This window comes from Manis pentadactyla, chromosome 10 (genome assembly GCF_030020395.1).
Source record: "Manis pentadactyla isolate mManPen7 chromosome 10, mManPen7.hap1, whole genome shotgun sequence".
NCBI classification, from domain to species: Eukaryota; Metazoa; Chordata; class Mammalia; order Pholidota; family Manidae; genus Manis; species Manis pentadactyla.
This window is the reverse complement of record NC_080028.1, coordinates 6,648,080-6,674,959: the sequence shown is the minus strand read 5'-3', so window position 1 is coordinate 6,674,959 and position 26,880 is coordinate 6,648,080. Positions and strand designations below refer to the sequence as shown.

The 26,880-nt window shown below is 47.8% G+C and overlaps 1 protein-coding gene across 4 annotated transcripts in view; it reads right to left on the bottom strand.

The window, feature by feature from the left end:
- Window positions 1–842: 842 nt before the first annotated feature.
- Window positions 843–26,880, bottom strand: part of TCF20 (transcription factor 20) — a 183,697-nt gene continuing 157,659 nt past the window's right edge. For 3 of the 4 annotated variants that reach the window (XM_036931311.2, XM_057486317.1, XM_036931309.2), the window contains 4 exons: window positions 16,385–16,478; window positions 8,752–8,801; window positions 7,718–7,845; window positions 843–2,054 (listed from right to left, as the gene is read on the bottom strand). In XM_036931311.2, coding sequence (XP_036787206.2) covers window positions 7,762–7,845; window positions 8,752–8,801; window positions 16,385–16,478 — 228 coding nt within the window. In that variant the 3' untranslated portion in view covers window positions 843–2,054; window positions 7,718–7,761. The remainder of the gene's footprint in view (window positions 2,055–7,717; window positions 7,846–8,751; window positions 8,802–16,384; window positions 16,479–26,880) is intronic. The other variant, XM_036931312.2, reaches the window with a different exon arrangement.

Genomic DNA, 26,880 nt, shown 5'->3' with positions numbered 1-26,880 from the left:
AAGTGGGAGCTGAAACGTGCACAAGGAATTGGTTTCCTGCAGAAGCCAGAAAACTGCAGTCAGGACGGAAGCGTGGAACACAGCCACAGCCAGTTACCAGCCACTTCAGAAGCCGGCTCGAGGAAAGACCTAAACAATCCTAAGTGCCTTGCTCAACTATCATCAAGTCAAAAGGGGACAGAAGAATAAAAGGCAAAATGAAGAAGAATCGGGAAAATATTTTTCTCAAGATTCCTATTTTTCAAGTTTTGTGGTTTAGCCCTTGACACCTGAAATCTATCAATTTCACTTGAACTGTCTTAATGCCAAGTCAAGACCAGACGGGAAGCCAAGCAGCTCAAAAAGCCGTCATTTCGATGCAGGTCCCATGGCGCACGCAGCCTACCCACCCACAGCTCCATCCTGGCCGAGCAAATGAGAAATGGACCACACTGCCTGATGCAGCCATTAAAGTGAAATTAATCTGCCATTTCTGCAGCCTCAAATTGATGAGCACACAAGAACTCATTTATAATTGCTCATTTCTACTTCACAACATTCCTTCCAGTATTTCTGTTCTCTAAAAAATGTCCATTAACATTGCATCATTTTTTTAATAATCCATAAAATTCATGTTGATTGGAAATACGTCCTCATACCAACTTAAGGAAATCTGCAGCCCCATACATGGGCGGAGCCCACCCTCCAGGCTGAGCGGCAGAGAAGGGCCTTGGGGTTCGCTCTGCCCCGTCTCTGCCAGACCAGTGGACGCCAGCGCCCGCAGGGGCACCAAAGCTGCCTGTGGGGGCTGGAATGGGAGGAGGGAGAGATGCCTTTGCTTTGTATTAAACAAAAAGAGGAAACAAGGTTAAAATGAAGTTTATTATTTTTTTGATTTTTTTTTTTTTAAATAAAACTGTTGGTGAAACAGCTATTTTCTCCCCATGGCAGAGTGACCCCTGAAAGATGCACTAACCCCTTCTTAAGGCCTTAATAAGATTTTTTTGTACTTTTTTCTTTTTTTAAAACTCAGATATTTAGAAATTAAACAATTTACAAACAAAACAAAATGATACAACATAAAGAATCACATAGAATGGGGCTGCTCAGCTGACAGGTTCCCTTTTCCTTTATAAAAACAAAAGCAAAAGAAGAGGTTGACTGGGTGTTGCCAGTCGGCTTGAGCCACACCGATCGCGCCCCACACTCCTCCACGTCAACTCCTGCAGCCCAGCGGCCTGTCCCGTGCGGCCCGGGAGTCTGGGCACAGCCGCCTGGAAGGTGCCCAGAGGCTGCGCCTGCCGTGCGCCCGCTGTGGGGCACTCGGAGTTCTCACGGCCCAGTGACCCAGAACACAGCTGTGACCTCGGGGCACCTGCCAATTTCACCCCCCAAAAAGATAAAAATTTTAAAAATAAATAAATAGTGTTTCTGGAAATGAAAAAAATTAATTTTTGTGTTTAGACATCATTCTCCCACTCCTGAAAACATGGACCATCCCCATTCCCTACCCCCTAAACCTTCCCACTTTTGAGACAAATTAATGACCAAGGATGGTTTTGGTGTGGGAAGTCTCTTCCAATCCTGGATCTAGAGCTCTCCGAACTGGTGGAGACAGGCTGAAGGTCAAGGTCACACCCCGCCCTTCATGAGATGAGTTTGTTCAGTTCAATTCCACATTTAAATTTCACTGTTATTGGAACAAATTTGGAGTTCTTTCACTAGATAATTTTAAAATAGAATCAAAAGGGATAGCGCACCTTTCATTTAAACAAAGTCTTTCCAGACTAAAAATAGATTTATATATATATTTTTTATCCCTCCCTTTTAATCCCCCCCTTTCCCATCTCCCTCCCTCCCCCCTCCCCCCACATTGTCACTATGGAGATTGTGTCCATGGAAACAGCCATTCCAACTTCTTGGGGCTCTCTTTCCCGTGGTGTCACTGGTTGGAGTGTGATCTAAGAACTGGGAAGGAAGTGCTGGCGTGGCGGGCGGGGTGGGGCAGGGCTGCACGGGGGACCATTTCCATTCGATCGCGAGGGTCCACCACCTTCTCATCTCCACAGTCTCACCTGGAAGAGAGAACGGACACTGGGTAACGGGAACCTCCCGCTCCAGCAGCGAACAGCCCCTGCTTGGCAGTGGTGCTGGGACGGGGCTTTCTGCAGGGTCCAGCTGCAGACCCCGGAAATGTGCGGACAGGGGAGACACCCAAGACCAGAGTGGCACCGCTGTGTGGCTCCGGGCCTAGAACCGGGTTACAGGCAGCAGTGACCTGGCCAGCTGTCGTGGGTCGGGACTGAGTGCCTCTCGCAGTGTGTCTACCTCCCTAGTGCATGGGAGGAAGAAACCAAGCCTAGGGGAGACTCCCTGACCCTCCAAGGTGGGGCTGCCTTGGAGGGGGGGCCCTGCTTGGGACCCCAGCAGCACTTGGGCGGAATGGAGCAGTCCTCACAGAGGTGGCTGAGCTCTTTCCTCTTTAAGAGCACTCTTCCTGCGAGCCCCCCAGGCACCCCTGCCACCAGCTGCTCCTCCTCTGGCACAGGCTCTGGGCTCCGGGCAGATCCCACAACCCACGTGGGGCAGGTGGGCTTGGACCAAGGTCTTCCTCAGAACGCTTCATGGGTCATTACATGTGCAAAGGTCACCAGGGGACACAGCTGTTTCCAAGGCATTCAGTTCAGAAAAATTAACTGGAAGCCAAGCGCCTCACTTGCTTCCCACCAGTCACAGCATTCCCGGAATCTGGGTGCTGTGGGGGCTCACCTTGCTTCCTCCTCAAACCTCTTTGGGCTCCTCCTCCAACAGCGAGCATTGGGGAAACCCAGGTGTCACTATCCCTTTTCTGTTTCCATAAAACTTACTAACATGTGGGATAGTTAAAAAGCATGAGCTAAGAACATTCTGTCTAAAAGCATACATATGTCTACCTGGCCCTTGCCAAGGAGAGACTGACTGCTTGGCAGAAAACACGAATAATCAGGAAGACCCTCTGCAAGGATAGTAGGACGTGACCAAGGTCAGCAAAAAGCAAACCCCAGGACTGCTGCCAGGCCAGCGGCTGAGCCATCCTGCCATCCTCAGGATGCCCAGGGTGGTTTCCCTGGTTCTGAAAGTGTCACTGGGCCCTGGAGGCCACCCCAGTCCCCGTGGCCCATGCTTCCTACTCTCCCAGCACAGGGGACTCCGCGGCTGCCACTGGTTTACTGAGGTTGCCAGGACGGGCCAGAGAAGCAGCTTTCTCTGAGAACTCCTAGGAACCAAGGCCCATTGTAAACGCAGTGACAAAGGCACAACTAATGGGGTGCCTCTGGCAGAGACCAGAGGGGCTAAATCTTGCTGGTGATGTGGGTTACAGGGGAGAGTGGACAGAGGACAGGGCAGGGCTTGCCCTCCCGATCTTGGGCCTGCACCCCCATCCTGCTAATTACTCTGAACAGGAGGCCCCCACCTCAGTGGCCAGGGTCTGTGGGCTGCTGACTGGGCCCCTCCTGTGGCACCACAGGGGAGTGTGGTGGTCCAGGCAGCTGCTATTCTCAGCACTGCCTGCCTTGGGCTCTATCTTCCAGCCCTTCCAAAAAGGGCCTTTCCCCATGTCTGATAGTAGATTGGCCAAAAGATAAGACACCTTGAAGAGGGACCCCAACTTCTCGGAGGTACGTCTAAAAAACCGTTCCTTCAGTTGGGAGAAAAGGAAGAAAATGTGTTAGGCACCTACTGTGTGCCACGTACTGTGGATTCTAGGAGCTTCACTGATGTTACTTCACAGTAACACTGAGAGGCCTGTTTTGCAGATGACAGAGCTGAAGCTGAGGGAGGGGTCACATGTAGCCCAAGGCCAGCAGCTGGTCAGAGGTGAGACTGGGGCTCACATCCAGTGAAGCTCTTCTGACCGGGGCCCCAGGGACCATGCCTTTGAGCCTCAGTTGCTGCGTGGCCCCAGGGAGCAGGCGTGGTGCCGCAGCTCTGAGCTGCGGATTTGCAGTGCTCCCTGTAAGAAGGCACCTAGATGTCTGGCTGCCGGCAACAGGACTCCGCCTGGGCCAAAGCCTCCCGACGCTGTGCTCCACACTGCTTCTTGCTCTCCCTCAGCATCGCCTCTGTGGCTGAACCTGTGTCTGGTGGGGCCCAAGGCTGGCCTTTGTTCCCTGACCCCTACTTGGCTGGGGGACTCCCCATGTCCCTGAGACAGACCCGCAGTGCTGCCTGTGGGGTGGGGGCCTCACTAGGGGTCTGTCTGGTCATGGGCACAGCCAGGGTGAGGGAGCGCTTCACCTCTCCGGGTGCATGTCCTCCTCTAGCACAGACGCCCAGCACCACTGTGCCCCTGCTCCGGGCTGGGGCCCAACGGGCAGGACAGACATGGCCCCTGACCTCATGGAGCGAACATGCTAGTGGAGATGCAGATGACAGGTACCCAAGTTATTCGTAACTGCAGCGATGCTAGGAAGGCTGCAGAGTGGGGTTGGAGGTGGACAGACAGGGACATGGAAGGGAAGGCCTATGTGAGGAAGTGACACTGACACTGGGACCCAGAGATCCGCCAAGTGCCCCAGGCCCAGGGAATGACCAGTGTAAAGGCCCAGAGAGAGGGGCTGAAGGAGGCTGGGAGCCTTGCGGAGACGTCCATAGGCCTTTGGAGGCACAGCTGGGAGTTTGGACTTAATTCTCAATGTGACGGAGCTTCTGAAGCAGAGAAGAAGTGTGTACACGTGCGCTAAGGGTTCGGGCCGAGCAGAGCAGCAGCGAGGTGGGGGTGGGAGTGGCAGCGTGGGTCTGGGCTGCGGGTGGGGTGGTAGAGAGAAAGGGGCTGGGTTGAGTTCCTTGGAGGTGTGATCCCAGGACTTTCCCTGGACCAGCCTGGGGGAAGGGGGGCTCCAGGGCAGGGCACTTGCTCACACAGGCACCGGCAGCGCAGCCTCTCCAGTGTAACACTCTCACCACAGAGCTCTCAGAGAGGCCCATTCCGGGGCAGGGGGGCTGCTGGGTGCAGGCGACATCCCCCTGCTCAGGACAAAGGAGCAGCGAATGGAGGTGACTGCTTCCTAACCACTGGGTTGGGGGACCTGATGGGGGGGGCCTCCTTATTCACCATGGGACAAGAGAGGAAGATAATATGGGTGGTGGTGGGGGGTGTCCATCGTCAAAGCCCTGCTACCAGCCACATGGAGCTGGCAAGACAGCCTGGACACAAGCAAAGGGCAGGCAGCCACAGACCTGCCACTGGAGGCTGCCCTGGTGAGGGACAAGGGCCAGGGACCTCACATGCTAGTGGGGGTGGGGGGTGGGGGATTGGAACTCGCATCTGCACCCCCCACCCCAGGCATCTCTGCTGGACAGGGCAGCCGGCAGCTGCAGGGACTGCTCTGCAGTTTCAGTCCTTCCAGCTCCTGCCGTGCACAGCAGACTAGCAGGCTGTTAGCCTGTGCCCAGGACTTGCTGACTCCCCACGCCAGGCCATGCTGCGCTGGGCAAGGCAGAGATGTTTCCTAACTAATTTTCACAAGGCTGGCCACTGTTATTTCTCTGTTTATAGAAGAAGAAAAGCACAGAGACATTAGGTGGCCTGACCTGGCTGCATAGCACTTTCCACACCACACCAGGAAGCAGGCTCACATGTACATCCAAACTCCCTCCCTGCCTTGTCAGGACACCCAAAGAGGGTGGCTCTCCGTCCCTAGGACAGACCCTGAGATGAATGCCTTTCAGGTAGGGTGTGTGTCACCCCTGACCTCTGGGGCTTCCGCACAACCTGCAGAGGGCTGATGGTACTGTCTGGGCCTTAAGGACAGCAACTGCTCTCAACGTGACTGCTCAAGTGAGAAACCAGGCCACGGAGGGACAGTGTGTGGAGAACATTTCAGGTGGAGAAGAAGCACATGCCTCCAGGAGATGGACAGTCTGACCTCACGCTGATGGGCCAGGCCACTGTCTCATTCAGCACTTCGGTTTCTAACAATTAAACTGGAATAATAATGCCAAACCTTCCGAAGAATGAATGATGCAGCTTACTGTCCCACTCTGGAGCGCAGGGCTCTCTCAGCTGGCAGGGCCCAAGAGTGGGCAGAGAGGAAGGAGATGATGAACAAAGTTAGAATCCCCAAGAGGGCTGGGCCTGCCAGGCCTGGGGCCCGGACTTCCTCTTTTCCTCAAACACAGGCTGGAATTGCAGGACAAAAACAAAAGACACCAAACAAAAATGGTTCTTTCCCCACCAGGGTTCTCCAGGACACTGAGGAATACCCATCAGGGCCCTTCTGGAACACGGCTCTGGGCCAGGCCGAGGAATCAACAGGAAAAGCTGGCAGACCCTGCCCAGGCCCAGGGACACAACGCAAGCCCCGGCACACTCAGAAGGCCCAGGAGAGAAGTTCCTGGGAGCCACCAGGCTGTGGCCTTGCCCTGGGGGCTGCTCGGGGGGGAGGAGCGCAGGGCTGAGGGGGCCTGGCAGGTGCTGGCTGCCCGGTGCCACCGCTGCCGCTGTCCCCAGGGCTCCATCCGCCCCTCTGGGTCCTGTGACCAAACCACCTGTTCCGCACCGCCCCCTCCATCCCAGCCCCGTTCCTTGAGGAGGAAGGGAGAAAAGCACAGCAGCAAAATCCTCACTTGAAACTCGTGAGGGAAGCGCTGAGCCCCCAGTGGCCCCAGAACCAACCCTGGGAACAGAGGGTCCTTCTCTGGGAGTCGTGCCAGAGCCCACCCGAGCAACAGATGACTTCTCAGAGGGGACACTGCCACATTCTGTGATGAATCCTCTTTGTTCCTCAAATTACGGTCAGGTATTCCAGAGAAAGGTGGACCCCCCCACCCCCGCCATTTGTAACAAAGGGGAGGGAACATTCCAGAGACTCTTCAGGGCCACGGAGCTGCCTGGGGGCCAGGCCCCCGCACACCTGCGTGTGGCTCCCAGACCCGCTGCCTTTCAAGAGGGATAATCCCATAATGGACACTTCCCAGACAAGGCGCGCCACCCCACCAGCACAGGCAACTGCCCTGGCTGACGTTCCCACTTCCCTTGTCCGGCTGTGTGTGGGCTCCCCCCCCTGTGTCCCTCAGCGACTTGAGGGCAGGTCCGGGGGAGGGGGGGGGAGGGACCAGTGGGGACCTGCCGCCTCTGAGCCCTTGGTCCTATAAGCCGTTTTCACAGACGCGCTGCCAGCCCTGACCATGAGCTCACAGGCAGTCTCAAAAAGCACAACCCAATCCCTTGAGATTTTTAAGAGTAGAACTAATCAGATGCTAAAGTCTACTAAATATTTGAGGGGATTTTCCTTCCCTTTGTACTTCTGTTAAAAGGAATCCTTCAAAGTACTGGGAAAAAAGATTTCAAATAAGGAAACTTGGGGAATGTTTTGTTTTTCAAAGGAAAAACCCACTATAAGCTTTATGGATGTGGAGTCAGTCAGAGCGGAGACCCCTGGCTAGGAGCCTTCTGAGATGGGGAAAGAGCAGGGCCGCGGCACGCGCCCCGGTCGCAGGGGCCGGTCCCGGGGGCCGGCCGCGTTCTGCCTTTGCAGCACCACACACAGGCCGAATCCCAGGGATGGTCACACGGAACCCCAGTGGACAGCGGGATGGTTCTGAAGCCCCACGCCGCCTTCCCACAGATACTCCGGGGGAGCTAAGCGACAAACGGAGGAACATCTTCTCCACCTGGTGCTGGCAGTCCACACAATTGAACGGGGGTGCAGCCTGGCCCGGGCGAGCAGGAGGGGGCAGGGCGGTGCCCACTCACCTGTGCCTGCTGTGCGCTCCATTCCCGCGAGCACACTGCCCCCCTCACCCCCGCTCCGACTGCTCTGTGCTGAGGCTGCCTTTCGCTGTCTTGTTCTGCAAGGGCGGGAGGGGGCACGGGGGGGGAGGCTGCCGCCGGCCACGCCCAGGGGACAGGAGGGGGGACAGGAGGGGGACAGGAGGGGGACAGGAGGACGGCACACGGAGAAGGAGAGAAAAAGCACAGTCAGTATCGGGGGACAGACAGGGGAGGTTCAGGCAGGGTGTTCCGAGGCAAAACGTGACCATTAAAAAAGAGAAGTCTTAAAAATAAAAACTTGTAAATTAGGTAAAAATAGAATACTGCAAAAGCCTACGATCCATCCTAAGCACCTTTCAGAAGTGTCCCGAGGGCTGACCTGTCGGGCCAGCCTCTTTCTAGTGCTTTCTGGCCCTCCTTGGGGGCGGAAGGCAGCGGCGGCCAGCGGCCACCAGGTGTCAGCGCGACCCCGGCCAGCGGAGGGGCAGCTCCGCGGGGCACTCCCGGCCCTGTGGGGGCGCCCCCGGGGCCGCTCCCTCCCCCCACGCGGGGTCTCTCAGAGACCGACCTCCGCCCCGAACCTGCCACCCTTTCCAACGGACGCCCACGACACCACCCGCGAACCACCCGGGGAACGCGGCGGCGGCCCGGGGCGGAGGGAGGCCCGGAGGAGAGGCCTTCCCCGCAGCCCTGGGGCTGACAACTCGGGCCGGGAAAACGCCTCTGCTTCCCACAAGGCCCGACAACCCATCTTCCGTCGCGCCCGCCTGCGACCCGGGGCGCCATTCAACCGAAGCAGAAGCCGGCCCTTCCAGCGAGCCCGCGCTCCCCGTTTCTCTATCCAACAGAACGGCCTCCCTCCCCGGCCCTCCGGGCCACGGGGCCCCCCGCACGCCTGGCCCGCGCCTCCGGCCTCCCTCCACCCACCGGGGACCAGGCGCAGGTCCTGTGAGTCTGCTCTTCAGCACCCGCTGCCAGCCCGCTGGGCGCGCGGGTGCTCCGGGACCCCGACTCACCTTGTGCTTGGGGCACCTCACGGAGAAGTTCTCCTCACGCAGCGAACAATCTGCAAGACAAGCAGGGGTGTCAGCGGCGGGGGGGGGGGGGGCGCGGGGCGCTGCCGAGGTGGCGGGGGTGCTGTGGCCTGCAGGGTCAGCCACGGAGGCCAGCGGTCTGCCTGCCTGGGTCCCCTTTCTGAAGAAGAAAACCTTAGAAACCATGGTATCAACATGATGGAGTATCAGCCACTTAAAAATCAATTCAAACTACAGAACGACGACATGGGAAATACTCATGACATGGAACTGCTTGAAAAACAAGTATATGTAAATGTGTAAATACAATCCTAATTTTATCAAATGTTTTATATGCATAAAAAAGGGGCAAAGGAAATCCACCAGAGTATAACAGAGGTTCTCTTTGGGTAGTAAATTACAAGTGGTTTTAATTTAATTTTTTCTGTATTTCCACAGTCATACAGTATTTTGATAATCAGCTTCCAAAAAAGGTTATTTAAAAAATCCTTGATTGTAGGCTTAGCCCAGTCCACAGGCCCCAGACAATGCTTTCTCATACAAAAAACTCTAAATCTGGAGGCTTCTTTTCTCCTCTGTCAAGAGCCCACATGTCAGAGACAGAAAGGAGGCCGCGCCTGAGAGCCGTCACCCCACAGCCCATGGAGACACGGAGGAAGCTCCCGACAGAAGCTACATAAGCCACGCTAAATGCCTCAGAGGAAACTGAAACCCCATGAGGGGGCTATCAATCCTTGGAGGGAAATGATTCATTCCAACTTTTAACATGGTGACAGCATCCTCCATGACAGCCAGGCAGGCAGCCGCCACCACCAGGTGAGCTGAGCTCTATGGCACAGGGTAGCATGTGGAGCAGGGCGAGGAAATCTAATTAATAAGTTCACTCTACACACCACAGCTCACGGAGACTGACAGCCAGGTCACTGGTGCAAGATGCGGTGGCAGAGTGTTAATAAATATTGATCACACATTCTCAGAGAGCTCCCAGGCACCACGGGGGGAGGCAGCCTTGTTAAATGTGCAGTTTAAGTCAGGTTTAAACTGAAGTCCAGATTAGCAGCCTGGGTACCCACAGATTTTAAGTGAAATAGTAATAAACAAGGGAACAAACAAACAAATGAAAACTCTGAGGTAATCTGGATCCTAAACAAATCAAAACAGGCCCTTTCATAACTGGGCTAAGCCTGTACCATCACTACCTCCCCTCTGGAGTCCCAGAACATTCAAGAGTGGGCCACCAGCCTTTTCTGCCCCCAGGGCAAGCTGCAGGGCACAGGGGCGCAGCATGTCCTGCAAACCTCTGCCCACAAGCAAATAGCATGGCAGTAAATGAAATGTGTTAGTTTAAAACCCAGAAGTACGTGGCGTGACCAGGGCTCCTGCTGCTCCAATCTGCCAGAGAGCTTATGAACAGCAGGAGACAGACAACTGGAGCTCAGGGAAGCACTTGCTCCTCAACTGGGCTTTGGTGGCACTGCCTGCTGGCAGAGTCTTAAGTTTGGGTCAAAGAGAAATAGCACAGTCCTTGTGGGGTTCTGCCACTCTTATGCCACAGGGTTTACAGAAATGACGAGGGGACCGTGTTAGTAAGAAAAGGTGCCACCAGAAAGGCAAAGGTGGCTTGCTTCCCCTTAGAGCCATAGAACAGTCACCAGCTGTGAAGGACAATTAGTAAAATACATCTGATGTTAGGATACATGTCCCATCTAAGTTTAAAAGCAGAGAAGAAATAAAACAGTGTTAAGTATACACTAATGACAACTTATAACTAAGCCAAGTGCTTCTGGAAACAGAGGTTTTCCTAAACAGATCTGCCAGAGACGATGTCCACCTTTGGCAAGGCCGCCCACACAGGGACACCGCAGACAAGCGTTCTCATCTGTTCTCTGATAGCCACAGGCCACCAGGAACTGCAATTCATGTTTCCGGCAGGTGTGAGAGCCACAGCTAGAGCGCTCAGCCACCTGGAAGGGCAAGGAGACCCTCCGTGGCTGCCTGGAACCAGTTCCTGCTGAGGGAGAGCAGAGAAGTACAGTAAAACCTCTTCTGAGGTCTCCGTGCCAGCGCCTGGCCCTACACAGCCTGCCAGCCAGCCAGCAGTCTCTCAATTTGTTTTAAGCCCCTGGCAATATCCTACACTGCCCAGAGGGCCTGGTCAACACTTCCACACAGTGAAGTCCGAGTAAATGGCTCACTGGATCATTGTACAGGTTGGAAAAGCCTCACAAGGTGGTCGACAAGATGGTTTCCGGACACTGATGGCAGCCCTGGGAAAAGTACTACACTTTCATTTCTCTCTTTCAGCGTAAAGGCAGTGTGGACTTTGCCAAGCTCCTTGTAACAAGCTATTTGGAGCTCCAGACACCCATATGCATGGCACATACCCAGACAAAGGCTGGTGAGCTTGAGGACGGAGAAAATGAGAGGGGAGGTCTAGTGTCCTTTGGATCCTCCAGGCCCCAGGCAGTGTCTCCAGTTCACCTACAATCTACCTCAGAGCTAGTTACTCCTTACGTTGGTGAGATTCAGGCTGGGACAAGGAGCCTGGCAGGCGTGAGAGGGCCTGCCTCACTGGGGGACAGTCTTGGGAGAGGCAGGCTCGAGCCCCTAGGCCTAAGGAGGGGGTAACAGGGCAGGAGCAAGGCCCTAGGATGGCTTCTGGAGTGCAGAGGGCCGCCTCCCCGCACAGGGGCCAGCCCCCAGCCCCTTCATAACGACCCAGATTGGGCTCTGAGCCCACTACTGCACAGTCTGGGGCAGGGACTGCTGTTTGAAATGGTGGCTATGGAAAGTGAACTCCCAGCTGCGTTTCTTCAGGAGGGTAAAGAAAAAGCCCCTCTAGGCAAGTTCCTTTATGCACAGTGGAATTATTAATGAGCACCACAGCTCTTTTTTCCTACAGTCCTAATTGTTGTGGCTCACTGCATTAAGCACATTAAATCTTTTTTTTTTCAGCACCAGTGCTTATTTTCTTATTACTCCTTTCCCACCTGGAACCAAATCCTTTGCTTATGACATAACCAGTAGCACGGAAGAGCTGACTGTGATGTCACAGTGTAGGGTCAACATCAGGTAGGAGGGAAGCCGCAGGGGTCAGAGGTCCTCCTGAAACAGACTGTCTCCAGGAAGACATCGCGGTGATAAAAGTTTCCCCCAGACATGAAGAGCTCTATGAGTGTTTGGGCGGTGACAATGAGGCAGAGATGGAAGTGTTAAACTGTTCCTTATTCCATATCCAGATGCAGGACTATCAAATCCAGGGATTTATTTTTATGGTAATTAGAAAGTCAATCAGTGAATACCTTTCCTGAATATAAAGATTCATCACATATTTTAGAACAGAATTCCTGAGAAAAGCAAATGGGGTAAACACAATAATCCATCCCCACAGAGCAGTGCAGGTGTCTGGGTCATCAAAAAGACCAATAAATACCAAAGACCCGGTCACCCTGTGAAGCTGCTTCCTGGGCCCAGCTCTCCACACAAAGCAGGAGAATGTACAGCAGCAGGGGCCGCACAGCTAGAAGGCCGAGGCCCACTGACCCACCAGCCTGCCTCTCGCTGGGTACTTGGCCACAAACTTCTGCCAGAGACATTACTAACCACCTGGTCAGGCCACGTGTGACAGGCTCAAACAGAGAGTGACGACTATAGGTGACTTACTAACCCCTGCTTTCCTGCGGGTGGTGCAGGGCGGCGACCAGGTAAGCCTGCACAGAGAAGAGGAAAGCACCTGGCCTGAAGGCCCCCAACAATACTGCCTGAGCTCCATCTAGGTGGTACTCAGCCTGTACTGTCCAGCCACTAGCCACATATGGCCAAGCAAATTTAAGTTAAAATAAAATATATCCAGTCTCGCATTCCCACTAGCCACACTTCAAGTGCCGAATAGTCCCGCATGGCTTGCAGCTGCCATGCTGGCCAATGCAGATCTAGAACATGTCCATCGTTGTAGAAAGTTGTATTGAGCAGCACTGCTTAACTCCTTGAGAAACTGTACCAGGAGGCAGGCTGTGGGCCTGGTCCCTGACTCGGCTGGTGCCGCAGCGTGCAGACAAGCAGTGCACCCATGGGGCATGAGGTTACCTGCCTGCCACTCAGAATTTCTTCAGCAGAGAGCCTCAATACAGACCACTTCTCACCCAGCTCCCTATTGGGAGTTCCATTCTCCATGCGGAACTTAAACAACTGCTGAAAACTTAATACTGAAAATCTTCATTTAAAAACCATGAAGCTTAAACTGAAGAGAGAAAATAAAACATTCTGATGTAACTAGAGGCAACATCATGAAAATGAGAAGAGGCACCCATTGGCTCTTGAGAGGATTTAATGGCTGTACTATCTAAGGAATACGCCACAGCATGACGCAGGGTGCATTACAGCTTAGACTCAATACCGAAACACTGAGGGGAAGAAAGAGAACGGAAGAGACAGACTAAAACCTAGACTCCCTGAACTGACTCTTCAAGGGCCCTTCTTACTCCTCACACATCCCTCTGGCCACCAGCTGCCCCTCTGTGTGGGCAAACATGCACTGTTATGAGACTCTTAACTTTGGCAGAAACATTATTTTTCTGTCCTTTTCTTGTTCTTTTTAGCTGCTCCTCCTATGGGGACTTGGAAAGAAAAGAAGAGGGAAGGGGCAGGAAGAACAATGGGAAGGTGTGCAAGGCAGGGGCGTGCTGAAGTGGCCCTTACAAGTGCTCACACAGCAGCCTGTGCTATCCGACCCCACGTGCTTTATGCCTTTGTACCGGCTTCCCTGTCAGGTCAGCCTCGCCCTTCCCCTTCTCTCCCAACACCAGATCACACCCAGCCTCCCAGGAACGGCAGCTGCCTCCACGGAAAGTTACGCCTCCTGCTCAGAACTTAGGAAGCGCTGAGAGACGACAAGCACCATGCCACCTGCACTATTTATCCTTCCATTTTCTTCTCCCTCCATCCTGACCACAAGCAGTATGGGGGCTGGCTAGGTGATGGTCTTAGACACATCTAGTGCTCAAAAATAACTGGTGAAAACATTCACTTGAAGAGACAATAGTCTACAGGGAGAAAGAGGATTTTCCCAGGCTGGTGAAGTTGAGTCAAAACTCGTCTTTGCATCACTCATTGGATGGCACTTCTCTAACAAACGGTTTCCTTTCTTTCAACAGTTATCACACGCTGTACAACATTGTTCTTGATCATCAACAGATGTGGAAAGGATGTCTGACAAAATGCAACACCCCTTCCTGATAAAAACACTCAACAAACTAGGAACAGAAGGGAACCTCCTCAGCTACATTAAGAACATCTATGAAGAACCTAAAGTCACCATCATATTTAGTAGGCCAGAAACAAGACAAGGACGTCAGCTCTTGCTACTGCTATCCAACATTATACTAGAAGTTCCAGCTAGAGCCATCAGGCAAGAAAAAGAAAAAAGGCATCTAACTGGAAAGGAAGAAGTAAAACTACTTGCAGATGACAGACCTTATATACAGAAATGATTTTTGCTGTTACATATGAATTTTAGGAGCACCTTGTCCATATCTAAAAAAAAATAGCCATTGAAATTCTGATAGGGAATGCACTGAATCTGCAGATCAAATTAGGGAGCTTTGCCATCTTAACAAGAATATGTTTTCTAATACATGATCAAGGGATATCTTTCCATTTATTTCAGTCTTTAATTTCTTTCAACAGTGTTTTATAGTATTCAGAATGTAAGTTTTTCACTTACTTAATTAAATTTATTCCTAAGTATTTTATGTTCAGTGTGACTATAAATGGAATTATTTGCCTGATTTAATTTTCCTTGTAAGTATACAGAAACATGATTTATTTTGTATATTGATCTTACATCCTATAACTTGGCTCAGCTTATTGATTAGTTTTAATTTTTTTTTCACACCAAACATAATAAAATACTTAAGAGTAAATTTAAGTAAGTGTAAAACTTATATTCTGAAAACTACAGATCACTGTTGAAAGAAATTAAAGACTGAAATAAATGGAAAGATATCCCTTGATCATGGATTAGAAGACATACTCTTGTTAAGATGACAAAACTCCCCAATTTGATCTACAGATTCAATGAATTCCCTATCAGAATTTCAATGGCTATTTTTTTTTTTTTTTACAAATATGGACAAGGTGATCCTAAAATTCATATGTAACAGCAAAGGACCCAGAATAGCCAAAAACAATCTTATAAAAAAAGGGAACAAAATCAGAGGACTCATATTTCCCAATTTCATGATCTACTACAAAGCTACAGTAATCAGAACAGTATGGTACTAGATGGAGTCCAGAAATAAGCCCATACATGTATGGTCAACAGGTTTTTAATAAAGGTGCCAAGATCACTCAATGTCTTTTACATAAAAAAGTCTTTTATATAAACGGTGCTGGGACAACTGCAATCCATAAGCAAAGGAAAGAAATGAATTCCTACTTCACCACAAAAGTTAACTCAAAATGGATCAAAGACCTGTGTAAGATGTAAGGACTAAACTGTAAAACTCAAGAGAAAACATGGGCATGTATCTTTGTGATTCTGGATTAGGCAACGGTTTCTTAGATAAAAGAAAACACAACAAGCCACAAAAAGCACAAGCAAAGAAAGAAAAAATAGCTGAACTGGACTTCATCGAATATGCTCAACATCATTATCAACATTCAATCAGGGAAATGGAAATCAAAGTCACAATGAGATAATGCTTCATACCCACTGGGATGGTTACAGTAAAAAAGACAGATAATAGCAGATAACAAATGTCAGAGACGGTATGGAAAAACCAGAACCCTCATATACTGCTGGAGGGATATAAGATGGTTTAGCCTCTTTGGAAAATACACTAGCAGTTCCTCAGAAGATTAACCATAGAGTTACTCTATGACCCAGTAATTCCACTCCAAGGTTTATTCCCAAAAGAACTGAAAAGAAGAAAAAGTCTACACAAAGACTTACATGTGAATGTTCATAGCAAGATTATTTGTAATAATCCAAAAGTGGAAAACAACCTAAACGTGCATTAACTGAATAATAAATAAATTAATGATAATAATAAATTATGGTATAGCCTTACAATAAAACATTGCTTAGCAGTAAGAATGAAGTACTGATAAACACTACTTGGATGAACCTGAAAAACATGCTAAGTGAAAGAAGCCAGACACACAGAGCACATATTGTATGATTCTACCACTTATATGAAATGTCCAGAATAGACAAATCCATAGCGACAGAAAGTAGATTAGTGGTTGCCAGGGGCTGGCAAGGATTGGGGGTGGGGGTGGAGGGTAGGGAGAGTCATCGCTAATGCGTAGTTTATGAGGTGATGAAAACGTCCTAAAAGTTATTATGATGATGGTCGCACAACTCGTGAATATACTAAAACCCACTGAACTGTAAACTTAGTGAATTGTGTATGAATTATATGAATAAAACTATTTTTAAAAAATATTACCCCATTTCACTCCTAATTATCCTCTCTGCATTCCTTTAGAATTTACAAACAGAAAGGGCTCAGAAGAGATGAAATGAACTATAAGGAAGGGAAAGAAGGCAGAGAATCAAAGCACATATCCTATGCTTTGGATGCTCTGGACAAGGTGTGCAGCCCCGTCTTACCTGCGTCAGTGGCACATGGGTAATGGTAGCGGAAGGAGCAGCCTTTGTTGTAGCAGCCCAAGGTGGCGCCTGCCTCCTGGCAGTGGGAACATTTCTGAAAGGGAAGAATTCAGACAGGTCAGCACCCCAGGTCACCTCTCTCCTCCAGGCCTTCCCTAGACCCTGTCGGTCAGACCTCAGGCCGTCTCTGTAGTTGCAGGGGTCTGCAGCAGCTGGATGGGCTGGTAAACACTAGCCATTCACTGCCCACACCACGGAAGGGATTTAACAGTAATGTTTCAGTCCAGGCCTCACAAATGTTCACAAATCAATCAAGCAGAACAACACAGGGGTGAGGGTGGGGCACCCAGCCCTGCCCCTGGGGCTCCCCCTGCCGCCCACCCTCGTGCTTGCCGGTCCTTTCCTCATTCTCACCACTGTCTTGAACTGCCTATAGATCTTGCCTGTTTGCTTCTGCTGTGAAAGTCTGGGGTAGGAGGAGAGGGTAAGATAGTAGAGTTATATATAAACTTTTGGAATTAAGAGTGGAATCTGGTTTCTAGTTCTTATATTTGTTAAGATTTTATTTTTATTCTACTTATCCCAAATGCCCAATACAAGTATATTTCCCTTTTCAGAATATATGGGCTCCTGTGTGCAAATGGTATTTTTATACAAAAATCCTATTTTAAATGCACTAGGAAACCTGCCATGGATTTCTGGCTAAGTGACACATTATTCTGTAATTGAGATGCTCCTCCTTATATGGTCAGGTTTTCTACAAGTGGGGCACATCTCCTATCATCCCACTGATGTGGCTGCTGTGAGTGCTCAGTCCTGTTGGCATAACAGATGTGTCCTATCAATGATAATATTTGTAAAATTCAACTACACTGGCCGCACTGAGGAAGAACACAGACCCACGGCGGCTGGGGCACAGCTAGACAAGGCTGCCTGGGAGATGCAGACACTTCCTCCCAGCTCCCCCCTTTCCTGGTACCAAGTGTGATGGGCACCCTTCTCCCTCTTTTCCCTGGAGGGCAGCCCATCAGAGTCAGTGTGGCTTGCAGGCCTGCAGCCACCAGGACAGCACCACAGAGCAAACACCTCCAACCCAAGGTGGAAGGAGCAAGAGCAGGGTGACAGGGCGCTGGGACAGTCACTCCATGGCGGACGCTGGTGGTGAGACCACACTGGCTCCAGCAACAGCACAGCCCAGGTGCTCTCCACATGTCAGGCATTGTTGTCTGTAACTGACGCGGTCCAGCGCGGTCAGTTCTTGGGGCTACCCTGCAGCATCTCACTCTACAGACAGGGTGAGTAGTAGGGTGCCTGAAGCCTGGAGGGGGAAGTAACCTGCTCCAGTCACAGCTGACCCAGGCTGCCCACCCCTGACATCCTCCAGAGACAAACGGGGCAGCAGCAGAGCTGTTACATCGAGTCTCTCAGAGCTCTGCCTTCCTCTCAGAAGACCTATGTCCTGCTGGGCCCTGATGATCAGTCAACATTTACCATGTGCTCTCATACCCTTGCCAAGAAGAAAAAGATTACTAGGCCTAGAGTAAACCAAGGACGATTGGCAGCCTTTTGTGTAGCCCTAGACTTTGTCTGCTTTTGTCAGTGCCACAGAGCACCTTACGAACAAAGGTCTCAGCACCAACCAGAGGGGATGAGTGTGGCTGATTTGTCAGTGGCCTGCCCACAGCTACTCCTGCTACACCCCTTCTTCATAAAAAAGAGGAGGAGCTCTGAACAGCCAGCTATTCTGAGGGCTTGTGCTCCAGGCCCTCCCCACCCTGTGTGTTTGGCAGGGACGGGAGGGTGCAGGAGTACGTTTCAATTAGTTTGACCTCATTCAGGAATGGGAGTGTCACCTCTTTGGTCTCTGTGAGGATGGGATGGTGAGATCTATCACAACCACCTTACCACAAGCGGACAGCTCTGAAGACAAAACCCAGCCCATTGAGGACAGCAGAGTGACAGAATGGAGAGATCCTCTGTAACACTCTGAGCACTAAATTAACCAGCCCCAGGACCACCCCATCTCCAGACTTAAGGGGGATGGACACGTTTTTTAAAAATCACTTTTTATTTTGTAACTTGCAGTCAAAATATCCTAATAAAGGAAGGGACCTAGTATTTCAGGCACTGCTGTATGAGGTATCAAGTGTGTGGGCTCTGGAACCTAATTGACTCCCTGGTAAGTGAGTCAATCTCTGTGTGTTCTTGGCCAAATCCCTAACCTTTGTTTCCTCAACCTGTAAACACAGACCTAATAATGCTATCTACCTCACAGAGATGTTGTGGGCTTAAATGCGTTAATCCAGGCTTAGAACTGTGGCTGGATCAAAGGTGCTCAGTCAATGTGACCCAAGATGACCATGTGCCAAACACATGGTAGATGTTCTACAGAGACCACCTGTGAAAACAACCAGCAGAGCAGGCCTTGTCAGCACCCCAATTTACAGACAGGAAAGAGAAGTGATCAGGCTTGGATTTGAACAATGTCCCTTTCCTTCCCACCTCAACACATGTCCCTCTGTCCCCTGCAGGGCTTCTTAAGGCTCCCTGCCCTGAGCCAGGACACAGACTACAGGTGCCATCTTTTTCTTAACGAAAGCAAACTCATCATCCCTTGCACCAGGAACGTGTCTCCTCAGCTGCTGGACAACTGCAACAGCAAAATCTGTCAGATGTAACAATTCTGAAACTCTGAAGTCCACTGAAGACTTGCAACTTTAGGGGAAGGCTGGATGGTACACTGCAGTCATTTTGGTCAATTTCAGCTTTCAGCACAGCAGCAGCTGCCCATCTCCCACCTCAGCTACATGGCACACAGCACACAGCTATGCATGTGCTCATGCAGCAGCCTGCATGGGCAAAAGGAACCCTGTCCTCCAAGTGTTGGGAACCTCTGCTCTAATTGCTGGTTGCTGTTTCTGATCACGGAGATGGAGAGAAAGAGAAGAGGCAGGGAGCTGTTGGTACAAGCCTCTCCCCTCAGGCTGAAGTTACTTCCAGGGGATTTAAATGGCTGGCACCTTTCCTATCCCCTTCATATTTTGCTCTTTCCTCTTTTGGGAGCCAGACACTAGAGACTAGAACATTCAAAACTACTACATATATGGGGAAATTTAGAAAGTGGCCATGCATTCCTAAGGAAAGGCTCAGAAAAGACCTAAGACCTTACATTTACACCTCAGGCTGGTCCTAGGCACAGAGATGGCCTGCAATAATCAAAATAACAATCCTGGGGAAGGGGGAGAATCTGATTTCCAGAGTTATCACATTATAAGATTTAAATGTCCCATGTTTAATGAAAAACCCACAATGTATTCAAAGAAGCCAGAAATATGGCCTCAAAGGAAAAAAATTAATTCACAGAAACTGTCCCTGAAAAAGACCTAATGGTAGATAGACTAGACAAAGACTTTAAGAGCACTGTCGTAGAGATGCTCAAAAACTAAAGGGAGATGTGGAGAAAGCCAAAAAACATGTGGGCAAGTGAAAATAACAATCAAGGTTCAGAAAACCTAAAAGAAACTAAAAGAACTTCTGAAGCTGAAACATACAATAACTGAAATAAAAAATTCACTAGAGGGATTCAAAGGCACTAGATTGGAGCAGGCAGGAGAAAGAAATCAGTGAACATGAAGATATAGGGCAATGGAAACTGTTGTATCTGAAAAACAGAAAAAAAAAGGTCAAAGAAAAGTGAGGAGAGGGATGAGCTGTGGGAAACCACTAAGCACAAGCTTTACAGGAGTCCCAGAAAGAGGAGAGAGAGGGGGACAGAGGCAATTTTGGAAGAAGTAATGGCTGAAAATTTCCCAAATTTGATGAAACATTTGGATATAAACATCCATCCAAGAGGTTCAACAAACCCCAAGAGATCCACACCAAGGCACATAAATCAAACTTTCAAAAGCCAAAGAAAATCTTTAGAGAAACAAATCCTCACAAGTGATGATTATATAAGATTATCTACAGATTTTTCATTAGAAACTTTGGAGGCCAGAAGATAGAAGATTTAAGATGATATATTTGGAGTGCTAGGAGAAAACACTATTAACCAAGAATCCTATATCCAGCAAATTTGTCCTTTGAAACTGAGGGAGAAATTAAGAAATTCCTAGATGAATAAAAGCTGAGGAAGTTTGTTACCACTAGACCTGCCCTACAAAAATTGCTCAAGGGAGGCCTTGAAGGTGAAATGAAAGACAGCAACTCAAAACTGTATGGAAAAATAAAGATCTCAATAAAGGTAAGTAAATACATGGGCAATAATGAAAGCAAGTATTGTAACAATGGCCTGTAACTACAATTTTCTCTATGTGATTTTAAGAGACTAATACAGTTAAGAAATAAGCCCAACTATTATTGTAAAAAGTAGTATTACTATAAACTTTGGTTTATGACTCTAAATCTTGTTTTCTATAAGAGAATAATCCACTTATAAAATTATTAGTTTATGTTTTTGGGCACACTGTATAAAGATGTAATTTTGTGACATCAACAATCAAAATGGATTGGAGCAGAGTTTTTTGCTTAACTGAAGTTAAATCAGCATGAATTTAAATTAGTGCTATAATATTTGGATGGTAAATGCAACCTCTATAGTATTCCCAAAGAGAATAGCTATCAAACGTATAAAAAAGAAAATGAGAAAGGAATTTAAACTTTTCACTATAAAGAGATCAACACAGAAGACATTAACACAGGAAAGAAGGGACAAAAAAAAAACTATACAGCGGCAGAGAGAGAAAGACGGTGGCATGAGAGGAGAGACAGAGGCTTCCTCCTAAAACTGGATACAATTAGAAAATTTAATTGGCGCAACTAATCCTGGGAGAGCAACAGGAAAGAGGACGGCGTCAGACGGCACACACCTGGAGAAAAAAGCAGACCTCAGCGAGCGGGGTAACGTACCAGAGCTGTGGCTCCGCGGGACCCGAGCCCCTCCCCCACCCCAGCTCAGCGGGGGGAGGAAGAGAAAGAGATGAGAGGGAGTGGAAGGCCTGGGACTGCTGAATACCTGGCTCCGGAGATCTGCGCTGGGAGCACAAACCTACATTTCATGGTGCTTTCATGAGACTCGCATGACTACCGGGTGGGAAAGTTAATACAGGCAGAGTTCCTGGGGAGACTGGGATTCCAGCCACTTGTGGAAAGTAGGAATCCATCCGGCTGCTCTGGGACAAAAATTTATACCTGTGTGCCCGGCCCACTGGCTCATGCAGTGGAGACAGGCACAGGAGCCGGGAGGCGGGTAACAGCTCTTTCCTCCCCCCAGGCACCAGTACCGCTCCCCTACGAACCCCAACATTGCTTCAGGGGCTGAGCAGCTCCAGAATAGAGCTTCTGGACACTAGAGGGCGCCATATACAAAGGAACCTTGTCCAGAGTAAAATTATTAATACAACTCCCGAGAAAGATTTAAATGATATGGACCTTGTGACTCTTCCTGAAAGGGAATTCAAAATAAAAATCATCAACATTCTAATGGAGGTACGGAAAGACATCCAAGAACTCAGGAATGAATTCAGGTCGGAGATCCAATCGTTGAAGAGCACGATGGAGGATATTAAAAGCAGGTTGCATACGGTGGAGGAGACAATAAATGAAATAGAAACTAGAGAAGAGGAATACAAAGAAGCTGAGGCACAGAGAGAAAAAAGGATCTCTAAGAATGAAAGACTATTGAGAGAACTGTGTGACCAATCCAAGCGGAACAATATTCACATTATAGGGTTACCAGAAGAAGAAGAGAGAGAAAGGGATAGAAAGTGTCTTTGAGGAGGTAGTTGCTGAAAACTTCCCCAGAAGGACAGTCTCTCAGGCCATGGAGATCCACAGATCTCCCAACACAAGCGACCCAAGGAAGACAACACTAAGACACATAGTAATTAAAATGGGAAAGATCAAGGATAAGGACAGACTGTTAAAAGCAGCCAGAGGCAGAAATAACATCACATACAAAGGAAAGCCCACCAGGCTAACATCAGGCTTCTCAGCAGAAACCTTACAGGCCAGGAGGGAGTGGCATGATATATTTAATGCCATGAAGCAGAAGGGCCTGGAACCAAGATTACTTTATCTGGCAAGATTATCATTTAAATTTGAAGGAGGGATTAAAACAATTTCCAGATAAGCAAAAGCTGAGAGTGTTTACCTCCCACAAACCATCTCTGCAGTCTATTTTGGAGGGACTGCTATAGATGGAAGTGTTCCTAGGGTTGGATAGCTGTCACCAGAGGTAGTAAAACCACAGTAGGGAGGGTAGAGCAGCTGACTGCGAGGCAAATGCAAAATTAAATGGACTATCCCCAAAGTCAATCAAGAGATAGACAAAAAGTACAGAATTTGATACCTCATATATAAAGAATGAAGGAGGAAGAAAAAGGAGGAGATATGGGAAAGAACCTTTAGATTGTGTTTGTAACAGCATACTAAGTGAGTTAAGTTAGACTCTTAGATAGTAAGGAAAGTAACCTGGAACCTTTGGTAACCACGAATCTAAAGCCTCAAATGGCAATAAGTACATACCTATCGATAATCACCCTAAATGTAAATGGACTGAACGCACCAATCAAAAGACATAGAGTTACTGAATGGATAAAAAAACAAGACCCATCTATATGCTGCTTATAAGAGACTCACCTCAAACCCAAAGACATGCACAGACTAAAAGTCAAGGGATGGAAAAAGATATTCCATGCAAACAATAGGGAGAAAAAAGCAGGTATTGCAGTACTAGTATCAGACAAAATAGACTTCAAAACAAAGAAAGTAACAAGAGATAAAGACGGACATTGCATAATGATAAAGGGCTCAGTCCAACAAGAGGATATAACCATTATAAATATATATGAACCCAGCACAGGAGCACCAGCATATGTGAAACAAATACTAACAGAACTAAAGGAGGAAACAGAATGCAATGCATTCATTTTAGGAGACTTCAACACACCATTCACTCCAAAGGACAGATCCACCAGACAGAAAATAAGTAAGGACACAGAGGCACTGAACAACACAGTAGAACAGATGGATCTAATAGACATCTATAGAACTCTACACCCAAAAGCAACAGGATACACATTCTTCTCAAGTGCATATGGAACATTCTCCAGAATAGACCACATACTAGGCCACAAAAAGAGCATCAGTAAATTCAAAAAGATTGAAATTCTACCAACCAACTTCTCAAACCACAAAGGTATAAAGCTAGAAATAAATTGTACAAAGAAAGCAAAAAGGCTCACAAACACATGCAGGCTCAACAACACGCTTCTAAATAGTCAATGGATCAATGACTAAATTAAAATGGAGATCCAGCAATATATGGAAATAAATGACAATAACACAAAGCCCCAACTTCTGTGGGACGCAGCAAAAGCAGTCTTAAGAGGAAAGTATATAGCGATCCAGGCATATTTAAAGAAGGAAGAACAAACCCAAATGAATAGTCTGACATCACAATTATCAAAATTGGAAAAAGAAGAACAAATGAGGCCTAAAGTCAGCAGAAGGAGGGACATAATAAAGATCAGAGAAGAAATAAATAAAATTGAGAAGAATAAAACAATAGAAAAAAATCAATGAAACCAAGAGCTGGTTCTTTGAGAAAATAAACAAAATAGATAAGCCTCTAGCCAGACTTATTAAGAGAAAAAGAGAATCAACACACATCAACAGAATCAGAAACAAGAAAGGAAACATCACGACAGACCCAACAGAAATACAAAGAATTATTAGAGAATACTATGAAAACCTATATGCTAACAAGCTGGAAAACCTAGAAGAAATGGACAACTTCCTAGAAAAATACAACCTTCCAAGACTGACCAAGGAAGAAACACAAAATCTAAACAAACCAATTACCAGCAAAGAAATTGAAGCAGTAATCAAAAAACTACCCAAGAAAAAACTCCCCGGGCCAGATGGATTTACCTCGGAATTTTATCAGACATACAGAGAAGATATAATACCCATTCTCCTTAAAGTTTTCCAAAAAATAGAAGAGGAGGGAATACTCCCAAACTCATTCTATGAAGCCAACATCACCCTAAAACCAAAACCAGGCAAAGACCCCACCAAAAAAGAAAATTACAGACCAATATCCCTGATGAACGTGAATGCAAAAATACTCAACAAAATATTAGCAAACCAAATTCAAAAATACATCAAAAGGATCATACACCATGACCAAGTGGGATTCATCCCAGGGATGCAAGGATGGTACAACATCTGAAAATCCATCAACATCATCCACCACATAAACAAAAAGAAGGACAAAAACCACATGATCATCTCCATAGATGCTGAAAAAGCATTCGACAAAATTCGAATTCTCAACAAAATGGGTATAGAGGGCAGGTACCTCAACATAACAAAGGCCATATATGATAAACGCACAGTCAACATCATACTGAACAGTGAAAAGATGAAGGCTTTTCCTCTGAAACCGGGAACAAGAGAGGGATGCTGACTCTCTCCACTGTTATTCAACATAGTACTGGAGGTCCTAGCCACAGCAATTAGACAAAACAAAGAAATACAAGTAATCCAAATTGGTAAAGAAGAAGTTAAACTGTCACTATTTGCAGATGACATGATATTGTACATAAAAAACCCTAAAGACTCTACTCCAAAACTACTAGAAATGATACTGGAATACAGCAAAGTTGCAGGATACAAAATTATCATACAGAAATCTGTGGCTTTCCTATACAGTAACAATGAACCAATAGAAAGAGAAATCAGGAAAACAATTCCATTCACAATTGCATCAAAAAGAATAAAATACTTAGGAACCTTACCAAGGAAGTGAAAAACCTATACCCTGAAAACTGTAAGACACTCTTAAGACAAATTAAAGAGGTCACTAACAAATGGAAACTCATCCCATGCTCTTGGCTAGGAAGAATTAATATTGTCAAAATGGCCATCCTGCCCAAAGCAATATACAGATTTGATGCAATCCCTATCAAATTACCAACAGCATTCTTCAACGAACTGGAACAAATAGTTCAAAAATTCATATGGAAACACCAAAGACCCTGAATAGCCAAAGCAATCCTGAGAAGGAAGAATAAAGTGGGGGGGATCTTGCTCCCAAACTTCAAGCTCTACTACAAAGCCACAGTAATCAAGACAATTTGGTACTGGCACAAGAACACAGCCACAGACCAGTGGAACAGAATAGAGACTCCAGACATTAACCCAAACCTATATGGTCAATTAATATTAGATAAAGGAGCCATGGACATACAATGGGGAAAGGACAGTCTCTTCAACAGATGGTGCTGGCAAAACTGGACAGCTACATGCAAGAGAATGAAACTGGATCATTGTCTAACCCCATATACAAAAGCAAATTCAAAATGGATCAAAGACCTGAATGTAAGTCATGAAAGCATAAAACTCTTAGAAAAAAACATAGGCAAAAATCTCTTGGACATGAACATGAGCGACTTCTTCATGAACATATCTCCCCGGGCAAGGGAAACAAAAGCAAAAATGAACAAGTGGGACTATATCAAGCTGAAAAGCTTCTGTACAGCAAAGGGCTCCATCCATAAAACAAAAAGGTACCCTACAGTATGGGAGAATATATTCATAAATAACAGATCCGATAAAGGATTGACATCCAAAATATATAAAGAGCTCACGCACCTCAACAAACAAAAAGCAACTAATCCAATTAAAAAATGGGCAGAGGAGCTGAACAGACAGTTCTCCAAAGAAGAAATTCAGATGGCCAACAGACACATGAAAAGATGCTGCACATCACTAGTTATCAGAGAAATGCAAATTAAAACCACAATGAGATATCACCTCACACCAGTAAGGATGGCTACCATCCAAAAGACAAACAACAACAAATGTTGGCAAGGTTGTGGAGAAAGGAGAACCCTCCTACACTGCTGGTGGGAATGTAAACTAGTTCAACCATTGTGGAAAGCAGTATGGAGGTTCCTCAAAAAGCTCAAAATAGAAATACCCTTTGACCCAGGAATTCCACTCCTAGGAATTTGCCCTAAGAATGCAGCACTCCAGTTTGAAAAAGACAGATGCACCCCTATGTTTATCACAGCACTATTTACAACAGCCAAGAAATGGAAGCAACCTAAGTGTCCATCAGTAGATGAATGGATAAAGAAGATGTGGTACATATACACAATGGAATATTATTCAGCCACAAGAAGAGAACAAATCCTACCATTTGCAACAACATGGATGGAGCTAGAGGGTATTATGCTCAGTGAAATAAGCCAGGCAGAGAAAGACAAGTATCAAGTGATTTCACTCATTTGTGGAGCATAAGAACAAAGCAAAAACTGAAGGAACAAAACAGCAGCAGAATCACAGAACCCAAGAATGGACTAACAGTTACCAAAGGGAAAGGGACTGGGCAGGAGGGGTGGGAAGGGAGGGATAAGGGCAGGGAAAAAGAAAGGGGGCCTTACGATTAGCATGTATAATGTGGGGGGGGCATGGGGAGGGCTGTGCAA